Genomic DNA, 12685 nt, shown 5'->3' on the forward strand with positions numbered 1-12685 from the left:
AAACAAAAATTTCTATCTCTTGGTTTTAATAGGAAAGTTTAAAATGTGTCACAGAAAACAGCTCTGTTATTATCCAGGATTCTTTTCCCCTACACCATGCTGCTGCTTCTTTTTCTTGAGTGTAAATGAGCAGTCCATTAGCACTAATTGTAATTGTTTTACAGCTTTTAAAATACTTCAGTATATAGTAGAAAGTAGTCTCAAGTCCTCTGTTTTCAAAGCATAAGGAGCAGTACCTTGCTGTTAGTACTTCTAACACCATTCAGTTTGAACTATTTTTTTCTAAAATTTTGGTGCCGAGTTCGTTAGTGCTGCTTATGTACAAAGGTGGTTTTAATTTTAAAAATGGAGCAGGAGAGGGCTAGCACAAACCTTGATTTTGCTTTAGGTTACATGTGCTATTGTTTGGTATTCTTAGCATTTTGTGAAGCTCCTTGTTCTTTTATTTTTTCCATTAATATGTTCTGGATAATAATATATTTCACAGTAGATACATTTGTAAGAGAAATCAGTCTTGAAATACTTATGTGAAAGTTCTGCTTTACTGGATTTTTTCCTTTCTTCTGGACATAAAAGAGTGTGGCACACTCTGTTGTCTTCCATATATGTTGGAAGGGGATACATCAAGTGTGTCACTGGTGTTTTAGCCGTACCTAGGAGAGGGGCTGAGTTGTTTCCAGTTACAAGGAATTATCCCAGTCATTAAGTTGAAATTCTGGTCTTCAGAGATGGACATTACAAATGTTTTCAGTCCTTGGCTTGCCTCTTAGTGTTGTCAAGAAAGGGGGATGCTCCTACCAGTAGCAGTAGTTATGTCAAGTGTGTACTTCTTGTGATGAGACTAGGATGAGGACCAAGACCTGTTTTTTAGCATTTACAATGAACTTAAATGTAAATGTATTTGTTTCTGTTGTTACTTCTGTTGCAGATTAGGTGTAGACATTGTTTTCCCTCTTGGAGGTTGGAAGTTGCATGCCACTGGAAAGGACTGACTTGCGCAGGGGGAGTAGTAGGACTTGGTACAGTGGGGAACATGAGGATAGGAGCCCATGACCTCTAACAGAGTCTCATCTTCTCCACCATCTAGAAGTTCCATTGAGAAGAAACCGTGAAGGTTGCAAGACAAGTCCAAGATGTGCAGTTCGGTTGCTCCCAGGCTGTGGTTCTTAACAGACCGTCGCATCAGAGAAGACTACCCTCAGCAGGAGATCCTGAGAGCACTGAAGGCCAAGTGCTGTGAAGAGGAGCTGGATTTCCGAGCCCTGGTGATGGATGAAGTGGTGCTGACGATTGAGGATGGAAATCTTGGTGAGAATGAGCTAAGGCTGGGGATGTGCTGAAGGGGTACTTGGGAAAAGATTGTAAAATGGAGCATCTGTGCTCTTTAATAATGAATTCCATGTGTGCCAGACTACCACACATCATCTAAATCACGTAGGTGTTCATGATACCATGTTCTTTACCATTTTTAGTGTTAATCAAACATAACCATTAACTCTGCTAATTTTCATTAGACCTATTTTTGTAGAACAGAGAGGAACTGGTTGCTTTAGTTTGTTGATTCCAGGATAAGCATTACAGGACATCTGAATTAAGCAGAAATTACAGAGGTTCATTTTCACATAAGTACTTGAAATTTAGGGGTCACATTTAAGAGTTTTGGGGAACTTCACTCTTCTGTTTGTATTCTGACTCCCAACATAGCAGAGAGATTGGAAATAAGCTATAAGGGCTTTTCAGTGGATGGTACAAATTGTCATGGAGGTAGAGGTAATAAGAACATGACATAAATAAAGCATGCTGCTGTACGGATGTGTAGTTACATACAGGGCAAAAAAGAATGGGGCTGAAAACCAAAGTATGGGCATCACAACGATGTGAACAATTACTTCAACTTACAGTGTTTTAAGATAACTTGTGGGGCTTCCATTCTGTTTTCCTATTAGGGGTTTTTTTTTTCCCCTGTAGTGATCAAAAAGGAAAAGCAAGATGTTAAGGTGCATTAGAAACACTAAGTAACATGATTCTGTAGTTAGTAAGCCTGTGTTGAACAAACAATACCTCCAGTGTTAAGCTGTGTAATGCTTACTATCACATTTCCCCCCTCCCCCCGACTTTTTAATTGGATTTCCTCAAGGAAAGAGACTGTAGCGTTGTTTTGTACCTTTACCTTTCCATTTCACTTCCCCATGTACTGGTCAATGAAAATATCACTGGAGATTGAGGGAAGAATTTTATTTTTGAAAGCTGCATTAGAATAAATCTGCATGAGAAGAAAATATAAAGGTACCTTCAGCCCCGAAGAAGAGGCTGCTATGTCATCTTACACCCTTGTTCATGAGTGGGTAATCAGTATGGAGCAGAAATAACTGACTCTGGGGAAGAACTTGGGTCAGAATTTCATAGAACCGTAGAATATCCTGAGCTGCAAGGGATCATCGAGTCCAACTCCTGGTTCCACACAGGGCCAGACAAGTCAGAGCATGGCACTGAGTGCATCGTCCAGACACTTCTGGAGCATTTGTACCTTACTGTAGTGTGAATCAATCAAGCATAAAACAAATGCATGGGAGGACAGGATTTTTGATTCTGGCATTGCTAAACTTTTATTTACATATTTTGTCTTTTATCCTGAGGTGTCTCTTGATTTTTATTGGAGTCTCAAAATTCTGTAGGAGGCCTTCACATCAAGGCAACTTCTTGTCAGAAGGTCTCAACATCTTCTTTCTCTGAGCGTACTGTCCTCTGGATTGTACCTGCAGGCTCTAAGATGCATAATGGGTACTTCAGAATTTCAGCACTGGTTTTATTTTTTGGTGGATTTTGCTTCTTTTCTGCCTTCTGTCTGGTTTTGGGAAATTAAATATGGCAAGCATGAATTGTGGGCATTTCTGCTTTCTTCCATTTAATGTCTCCTAATGCTGTATCTATTGCAAGAAGAAAAGATACAGTATGCAAGTTTGAAAACTAGTTCTGAGGAATGTGTCATACAAGAATGAGAAAAATTAGGGAGATGAGCAGAAAGAGAGTGCAAAGAGAAGGAAATTATTTTCATACAAAGTGCTAATCCAAACCTGTGTCAATAATTGACCTTTAGAAAAGGAGTGAAAATAAATGCTAAAAGATTGCATATAGAAATTTCCTTATAAATAATATGGACTGGCTGATTATGGTGGTGGGTGGGTGAGGTGGGAGTTATATCAAACAATTCTTTCTCTTGGAGAGATATGAAAAAATCTTCCCTCTTAATTTTTCAGTTTTCTTTTTCCTGGTGCTTACTCACACGTTTTGATACAGGTTTCTGCTGGAGGACACAAGCAAAAGTTTTGTTTCATTTCTCTTGTCCTTAGCTGGCCTAGGAAAAGGTGTCCTGGAACAAAATCCAGGAGGTGGTAACATTCTGTTATCTGCTGCTGTATGAAGGGTCCAGGTTCAGTAAAAATTTGTACAGTATAGAGGACTTGATGAAGAGAATGTATCTTCAGTGGGTAATAACCTGCTTTTCATTCCAGTTCTGCTGTTATTTGTGTTGAAAGCTCAGCAATACAGGGCTCAAACTTTGATGGCAATACGTGTTACTGGAGGAAGTAATAGGTTTTCACATCCACTTGTGATTAGATCTTTTTGTGTGTGTGTGCTTTAAAACCTTGGCAGTTTCTTAAGGAAATTGTTAAAATAATACTAACTTTACAAAGCCAAGTTGGAAGTTACAGGATGCTATTTAAAGCTTTAAAAATGCAGTAGTTCTTTAGGTGATGTGATCAGTGATTCTTCTTTGTGGACTTGCTGACTGTCAGGAACTTGGCTGAAGACTCAAGACACCTAAAGTTCAGCACAGGACATTAAAAAGCTTGAGATGATTTACCTCATAGAGGTGAAGTAGAGCGGAAAGGACACTTTAAACTCAGGAAAATTGAGCAGAGCAGTGAGATACGTACCTAAATTGCAAACTGGCCCTTCCACCAATCACATGATGTACCTTGACAGTAGAGCACATGGATGCCTGGAGCCAGGGACATGCGGCTTCCATGATGCTGGGACTCTTGCAGACCGTGTCGGAGAATGAGGAGGTTCCCTGTGTACCTGCCATGGCGGAAGGGAGAGGTGGGGCTGTTTCCATTGGTGGACACAGCAGTAGCAATTCCTTGGGCCGTTACTCTGCTGTATTGCAGGGTTGGATGTGAAGCATGGCTGGGTTCCTGGGCAAGCCAGCAGCGTAGCTCCAGTAGTCTCTGCTGGTTCCTTTGCTTCTGCAGCTGAAACTTGGTATGACCCAGCATCCCAAGCACCCCCCTCAGTATTGCTGGCTGCATGTTGAACCTGCATCTCTGAGGCAAAAGCTGAGTTAAAAGAGGTGTAAAAGTCCAGCTGCATAAAACACTGAATATTTTTATGCTGTTTTGGTGGGCTGAGCCTGACTGAATGGTTACTGAATCCGACATGCACCACACTGGTGCACAGGAATGGATAGGAACGCATACATGGAAAAAATGGAGGATGTTATTGCAGTTATTCTGATTTAAAATGGCTCAAACTATGGTGTGGCAGTAACCAAAGTTTCTTACGAGCTAAATTCTTGAAGCCAAACCACTTCTGGTCTGCAGAATGGAGCAGCCGTGTTTCACTTGTCCCTTTGCAGCTTTGCTATTTCTGCTTGCCTTGTGTAAGGACTTGATGTCTCTCTTGGCTTGCTTTCATGTTTTAGCTAAGCTAATCTAATTAAATAAAAAAAAAAAGAAAAGGTTGACCAATTCTCCGCTCGATTGCAGGATCTGGCATTCGTGTGAGTTGAGTTGGCTAATCCAATGGAACAATAACTCTGCCCAGATAATTAACAATTTTCTGTTGGAATAGCTTGCTGCATCGAACCATTTTGTGGTCATACAATTGCTAGCTCTCCTATGTGAGGGCAGGGGAGAATGGGGTTACTCTTTTAGGGAATGGCTTGTATTTGTGTTTAGTTCTAGCTTCAAGGCATACTTTAAAACAGAGGCATTTTGTTATGGTTGGGATGCTTGACAGTGGCAGTTTTAGCATTTGTGTGTATGAGTTTCTCTGAAGCATCTGGTATTTGCTGCTCTAAGGGAAGCAGTGGATTATGGAATTATATGGCTAGTTGCTTTATCTAGCTTGGCAATTCCTATATTAATTTGGAATGTATAGCAGGTAATTCAACAAAACTCTTTGTGATGCTTTTAGACAAACATCTGAAGATTTAAGTGAGTCTTATTAAAACAATTTCTCTGAGTTTGCTGGTGTGGTGATGTCACAGACTGGGAATTTGAAACTAGGCAAATGACAGCTTGTCAGAAGGAGTGTGTAGGGTAGGATGGGGTGGGGGAAGCCTGTAGGTGATCAGTATGCTGTGAGCCTTAGTGCACAAGAGACAAAAGATAATTCAATGGTCCCTTCCCCATCCCCTTCTCCCCTCCTTCCTCCTCCCCTTCTCTTTTCCCCCTTTTCTTTCCTTCCTTTAGTGCGTTGGACTCTTACCTGTAGAGAAACATAGTTCAAGAGCTCTTCATGAGTGAAGAGCCTGCTAGGGAAATTTGGATCTTTCCTTTGTTAAAGCTATATACTAGATCTTCATTAAAATTCTTTGCTACCATAATAGCAGAAGTTGGAGATCATTGAGCCAGTAACTCACCAATTCCCTTATTGTAGGTTTTTTAAATCTCTGCATTTCCTGATACTGTCAGAAGGGAAATAGTTGTAAGAAGGGAAGTTCTATGAATAGTTCTATGAATGCATATAGTCCTAATAAAAGTTGCTTTGAGGAACTTTGAACTATTAAAGTTGCTAGAATGAGTGGAGTGTCTTAAAGTATAGAACAAAGTGTGAACTTTCCCTAATACTTTCTTGGCTTTCCCTCTGGGAATTTAAAAGCAAGTGATTGCTGTAGGTGAGGACATAATAGTCATCTGTTTCCAAACAGTAATACATTGTGCATGGTCAGCTGGTTTTCCTTAAGTCAGATGGATGACATCTGGGAACTATCCCTTGCCTTCATTTTTTTCTGCAGAGGAAGTATTTAGAAGATGCCTTTAGCTTGGTGAAGGTTGCTAGTGTGCTGGTTAAGGCATCTGGGTTTCCTGTGTGGGCCTGAAATTTCCAATATTAGTCACTACTTAGTTTAAGTCTTTAATCTTGCAAAATATGATTTTGCATCATATGATCTGTCCTTCGTTTCTAATTTGGTCTGAAGTAGTAACAACTGTTGTGATCTTCTACTTCCTCTCTTCCCCTTCCTCCACCTCCCCCCCAACTGGGTTAGATAGCATTGGAAATAAACATGGAGGAATCAGGGTAGTTTGATTTCTGTGCAGCATAGAAAGCAGAGGGAAAAAAAGACTTCTGTGTTTTCAGTGTCTTGTAAGAAAAGCACTCCATCGGCTAGATCCACGGTAAGAGAGGGCTTTTACATCTACAAAATGATTGATATCTCAAAATACCAGAGCTCTTAATATTTTTGAATCATCTTTAAGTCACCTGAAGATTGTCTTCTATCACACAATAGGGAACATAATCACCTCCTCTTCCTGCTGGCTGTTCCAGCAGTTCCCTGGCACTTGTTAGTCTAGGAGTGCACCTTACTGTAAGAGCTCTTCCTGAGGTGCGCAGCAGCGGCTCTGGGAGTGATGGAGCAGAGGCAAGTGGCTTTGGCAAGGTGCCTTGTTGAGCACTGCAGAGTTGGCCTCTTTCCTGCTGCTCACAACAGCCAGAGCAGCCATTGCTTCATCTGCAGAGTTGGGAAAATGGCTGGTAACTCACTGGTGAGAGCTGGAGAAGAAACTTCTTTGTTTGCAAAGGGCTGGAAGGTGGTTAGGCATAGAGGGGAATGTGGCTTTGTTCAGAGTGCTGGGCTCAGAACCACTTGAAACTTTCTGATGTTCTTTTGCTATGGAAACTGATCACTTGCTGTTAACATCAACTTGATGTTAAAGCTTATTGAGCAGTAAGTGTTACTGGTTGGCAGTCACGGACTATAGAGAGGGGATTCTGGAATGGTAGCTGTGTGGAGAGGTGGGTGACTCTGACCACCCCAACATTAGGTACCTCAAACACATCTCTGGTAGAAAAAAAACAATTCAAAGCTTTGCTTTGTAGTAACAGAGCATTTCAACAGCTGTCTCATATTCTAGGCAGAATTGTTTTCTTTCAGAGCTGTGACACCAAACACATTTTTCTTATGATGCTTATAGGAAAAAAGGATTTATACTCTTGTGACCCTGTATGTTCTTGCAGTTTTCTTCTTTGCTGTCAGGGATTTCTATTATTACATGAATGATCACCTGTTATCTCAGGCTGATGCTAAATAATGAAGGCTAAGAATTTGATCTTCTCAAAATCATTCTTTAGTAAATGTCAGTATAGCATCAGTTGTGGAGACGTGCTCATTCCAAAGCTGCCTTTGCAGGCTGGACAGGCAGGAATGCTTCTGCCTCTGGAAACAGGGAAATATTTTATTGCTGTCATTTCACAGGGCTGTGTTAAGGGTAGAAGTTCTTGATTTGCATGTGTTCTAGAGCAGTCAGCCAGGAAAATCAGACTTGTAAGGCACATCACCTAGAACATACATGCATGTCATCATATCTGAGAATGCTAGAAAACATTACCAGATTTTTAATGTGTTGTAAGAATTCTCAAGAATGGCTGCCTGGGGAAGAACCAATGGAAAAAAGCCAAAAGCAAGATGAAGGGGGTATTGCCCTACATCGCAGTCAAGAAGTTAAAATGAGCCTAACATTTCAGAAAGCGATTGTTAACTGGCTGGGGGTTTCTGTGACCCTTTTCCAACAATCCCTGTTCTCGTGCTGTGTCACCTAAACAAGTTGTGTGCTGGCACAGTCATTGCATGGTGAACCATGTCTTCCCTCTGGTGTAGTTTTAAAGCAAATCATTCTGTGTGTGGTGGAGGGTGTTTTCTAATGCTGTATCACTCCTCTGACGCTGGTGACAACATGACCACGCAAAATGTGGTGTGCTGCAGTGCTTAAATCAGGAGGGCAGTGCCTGTGATGTGGTGTGAGAGATTAGGAGACACCACAAGTATCGGTATGAAAAACTTGGGAAGCTCACAATTACGTTTGTTTTACCAGATTTGTGATCATAGAAGTCATTTCTTGCCTGTTCTTTAAGCAGTGACAGTAGCTTTAGTTTTCTCCATCTTTTCTCCAAGTCTGGTTGTTACCCATTTGTGAATGATGAGCAGTTGACTGATCCTTGGTGACTCTGAATATGAAAGAAACTGGTAGCACTGAACTTGGATCAGTGTTGAGATGGGTCCTGTGGTGTGCAGATCTGTGTTTTACCTGATACGGAATTCTAGGAGTGCCAGTGGCTGTGGACAAGTCCCTGTATTTTCTTATTATGAATTTTGTCTATAAAGTGTGGTGAAATACCAGCTTCAAGTATTACACTTTCCTTTTATATCTGACAAAACCAAAACAACAAAAAAGTGTCACTAATGAAACTATCACTCTTTTTTTTTATTTCCTTGTATTTTAAATAATTAAGATTTATAATGTCACAAAAATCTGTGCTCGTGTCCTTTTAATTATTGGTCTCTCAATGGAAGGGCTTACATGATTTCCATACCTGTTTAAAGGTCCAGTCCACTTTAGGATTAAAAATGTGGTATGTAGTTATAAAATGCTTTTATGATTGTCAAAAGCTAAAGCAAACTTTGATTAACAGACTGTGTTATATGTGCTCTGACAATATGATCAGGATACCTGAGAGCAATGGTATTCTGCTCATGTTGTCAGAGGAATCCTGCTAGAATTACATGAATTAATGGCCTAACTGCTTTAACAAGTAGAAAGCTTTTCTTCTCATACAGAAAGGTTTTCTTGCTCTGTACTTCCAAACTGGAAGTATTGAACAGGGGCTGTCTTGCTGAGCTTGTTACTCACCCTGACACATCTTGAAAGTAAAATGTGGATTTTTTTTTTCCCCTTTTCTTGAAAGGGCATGCTTCCATTCTATTTTTCTTTTTTCCCTCTTAGTGAAATTGTACCAGTGAAGAATTTGGTTTCCAGACCCTAGGAATATATTTTCATGAAAGAGAGGGGTGAGGGAAGCTAAAGTAAAAATAATAATCCGGTGGAGTACTTGCGCTGCGTGCTTGACGTGAAGAAAGTTGTCTCTCTTTCAGACACAGAATGTTGCACGATACAGGCAGGAATATGGGAAAATGAAATGTGCCCAGGACTAGCAGAGTGGAAGAGACAGACTAGTGATTTGATCCATTTTGGCAAGGGATGAGGTAAAAAACCTAAATATATGCCAGGGTTCTGTCATGGATTTTTTTAGCTGAGAAGGAGGGGTGGGCTGCACTGACACAGCACATAGGGCAGATGGTTTTGCTTACAGTAGTATTTATAATGTTACATCACTGAAATAACATGCTCAAAATCTATGCTATCAAATGCTGTTTCTTTGCAGTTTCTGCCTAAAAAAGAATTAGATGTGGTAGGGAAACATCGGTCAGAAGATAAGGAGTATGTTGCTTGAGTTCTAAGAACTTGATTTGAAAGTGTTGATTGTGTTGGTTCAGTGCTGTGGAACTTCTGGGAGAAATTTCCTTGCAAGTTTTTTGCAAGGACAGAAAGGGAAAGTGTTTCTAAAAAAAGCTGTTTCCTTTAGTTGGTCAGAATACAAAACCCGATTGTTGGAGAACTAGTTTAGGAATGGAAATAAGTAAGTAGCATAGAGCTGTTGGATCACAATACAGATGTGATTTTCATTATATGTCTTTCTGATACACCCACCATCACAATGCTGGTCATCTCCAGGCACTGGGAAGGCATAATGTAGCTTAAGTCCATTGCTCTCTTCAAAGATCTTTTGGATAATTCATCAGTTTTTATACTCTAGTTTGGCCTTATTACCACCTACAACTACCTGAAGGGAGGTTTTAGAGAGGTGGGCGATGGTCTCTTCAGCCAGGTGACAGAAGATAGGACAAGGGGAAATGGCATGAAGCTGTGCCAGGGCAGGTTTAGATTGGATATTAGAAAAAATTTTTTTACTGAAAGAGTTGTCAGGGCCTGGACCAGGTTGCCCAGGGAGGGGGTTGAGTCACCTTCCCTGGATGTGTTTAAAAAAAGGGTAGATGAGGTACTTAGGGACATGGTTTAGCTTAGGATGGGAATGGTTGGACTTCACGATCTTCAAAGGTCTTTTCCAACCTTGTGTGTGTGTGTTTGTGGGTTGAGCCCTGTATATGCTGCCCCATGCTGGTCTGGTTATCTCAGGAAGATACTCCTGTTCTTGCTGCTCTCCTGGACGTTGACACAACCAGTTGATACACTCAGAGAGTCAGTCCCCTTTACCTTAAACTGCACCTTTGGGTTCCCTTTGTCTTTGTATAAGGTCAGCTTGCTTTGCCACCGGTGTGGCTAGTCACTTCCTACATTGTTCCCAGAGCTTCACAAGCACACCACCCTCCACTGAGTCATTTCAGGATTTTACTGATCCATCATCCTATGGCAAGAAGAGCTGTCAGCTGTGTAGAATCCGGAGTATTTGTTGGGATGTAAGAGACTTCTTTTACAACCTCTGTCCTTGGTGTAGGAAGTAACGGAATGCAAGTGTATTTCTTCCTGGGTTTGTGCCTGGGCTTTAGAGGTGTCATGTTTTCAACTGTGACTTGTTTTAGGCATTTGCTTTATGTAAAACAAAACCAATTGATAGGAGCAGAGAGAGACTGATTTAGGAAGATTGTGTAGCCTAATGACTGTGTCAATATTTGGATTCCATATCTAAGTAACTCTCCTTGAATGTTGAGGTAAAAGATTATCTCCACCACCACTGAATGCTTACTATGGAAAGTGCCAAAATCTCTTTGTGAACTTAGTGTGAAAAGTCAAGCTGCTGCTTCCAGGTTTCTTTTTAGGCTCCAAATAGTACTGTGCAGATCTTGAATTAATAAATTGATTCTCTTGCTTTCCCCCACCCCCAATTAAAATTACTTGCCTTCATTTTTCAATTAACTCTCGAAGCTGCTTAGACCACTGAATTGTGAATCATCTGAGGATTTAATTTATGGTAGAAACACTATTTAAATAGATTAGAAGGAATTAAATTTGACACTCAAGGGAACTGTGGCCTTTAGTGTTTTTGTTAGTTTGGTTTTGCTATTTTGGGAGCATGTGTTCAAACAGCGTTCTTCAAAGTGACAGTACCACACATCACAGTGGAACACAAACACATATATTGTTTTACTACAGAAGAGTCTGAGCTCTTAGTAGTAGATAGGTTTTGGAGGTTGAGATAACAGATTTTTTTTTCAGTTGTGTAACTGTTTTACTCAGTAGTCTCCAGTTAATATGAATCTGAAAATTTTAGGGCTTTCTGAAAACACAGATAAAACTTCAGTAATATTCTTGTAGTATGAGTGCAATGACTTGCCATGTGTACCAGTGCAGAAACAATATGTGGGGAAGTTAAGAGACTTGTCTAAGGCATTGCATTAAGTAGACTTGATTCATGCCTATGACTGTATTGCTAGCTGTTCGCTTCTAGGTACTCAGAGCAGCATTTCCAACATCACTTACCCATTTTATGCTTTGACACCTGGATGGGTGACCCAACTGCTGGAACTGCTGATGCACTGACATTGTTTACTCCACTGAAAGTCGGGGTTTATGTAAAAGTCTAAAGACACTCAAGATGGTAAATGGATAAGGTGTCCTAATCTGTAATGCCTTCTTGCCTGCTTTCCAGTAAGAAGAGTGTATTGCTTGCTTTCTCTCTTACGTCTGAAACCAAAGAAAAACATCATTTCATCTGATGGCCAGGCAGGTGACACTGATAGAAAAGTGGTATTTTGCATAGTGTGGGTGAGGAAATCTTGGGTTTTAGTGGTGATTCTGTCCCTAAGTGACATACTGTATATGATGAAACATTGTATGAGGTGTTTTTTGACACTGGGGATTGGTCTCCTATCACCTGTCTTAACATTACAATGAGTCCAAACTCTCCATTGCAAGATAGCCCTTCTGTATTAATATGCCCCCTTGCCCCCTTAACTCTTCTTGAAGGAGTTTTGGAATTTTTCTGCAAAGTGATTAGTGTAAGGAAAGCACTTTAAGGAAAAAAGAACATGTTTTTCTACTTTTGCCTGTATTTGTCAGCTTGTTTTTTTAAAAACTAGCTTAGAAGAGGAACTTAGTTTGGCTGAAGTGGCTTTGGCTTGTGGAAGTAGACATCAATTTGTCCCAAATTATTACCATTTCAAAAAATAGGCTGTTAAGCATCTTAAAAGCTTGCTTAAGCTTCACAGCTAAAACATTTGGAAAATACTCCTGTATTATGCAAAAAAAGGGCTTCAGGTGTTGTGGCCTTGTCTGCTGTGGGATGGGCTACACTTTGGTCTGAGCACACAATTTAAAATGGACATCTTCCTTTTGTGTTGGTTATACCTTCTCTCAAAGACCCAAGTGGAGTAAATCACTCCATTCAAATGTAGCAGGGACAAGAAGAGTGAAGTCGATTTGGAATTGGGGACTGTGGTGTCCATGGGGAAAAGTCTGGTGCGGAAGAAGTGTGCTTTGCCAACATGCTGGAACAAGAAATGATGGCATGAAGGGATTGTAGTTAGGCTGTTTTTAGGTAAGAAATTGCTTCCCTCAAGAAAAAAATTGGAGCTGGGAGTGGGTTGTGTGTGGAAACTTCCTTG

General features: G+C 40.5%; 1 protein-coding gene across 1 annotated transcript in view; it reads left to right on the forward strand.

The window, feature by feature from the left end:
• Positions 1-1133: 1133 nt before the first annotated feature.
• RIMKLB (ribosomal modification protein rimK like family member B) overlaps positions 1134-12685 on the forward strand; it is a gene marked incomplete at its 5' end in the record, with an annotated part of 36952 nt that continues 25400 nt past the window's right edge. Inside the window, one exon of the mRNA XM_084277744.1 lies at positions 1134-1308. Within this exon, the coding sequence (XP_084133870.1) occupies positions 1134-1308 (175 nt within the window). The remainder of the gene's footprint in view (positions 1309-12685) is intronic.

The sequence above is a fragment of the Gallinula chloropus genome (assembly GCF_964237585.1).
Source record: "Gallinula chloropus genome assembly, chromosome: 1".
Lineage (NCBI taxonomy): Eukaryota > Metazoa > Chordata > Aves > Gruiformes > Rallidae > Gallinula > Gallinula chloropus.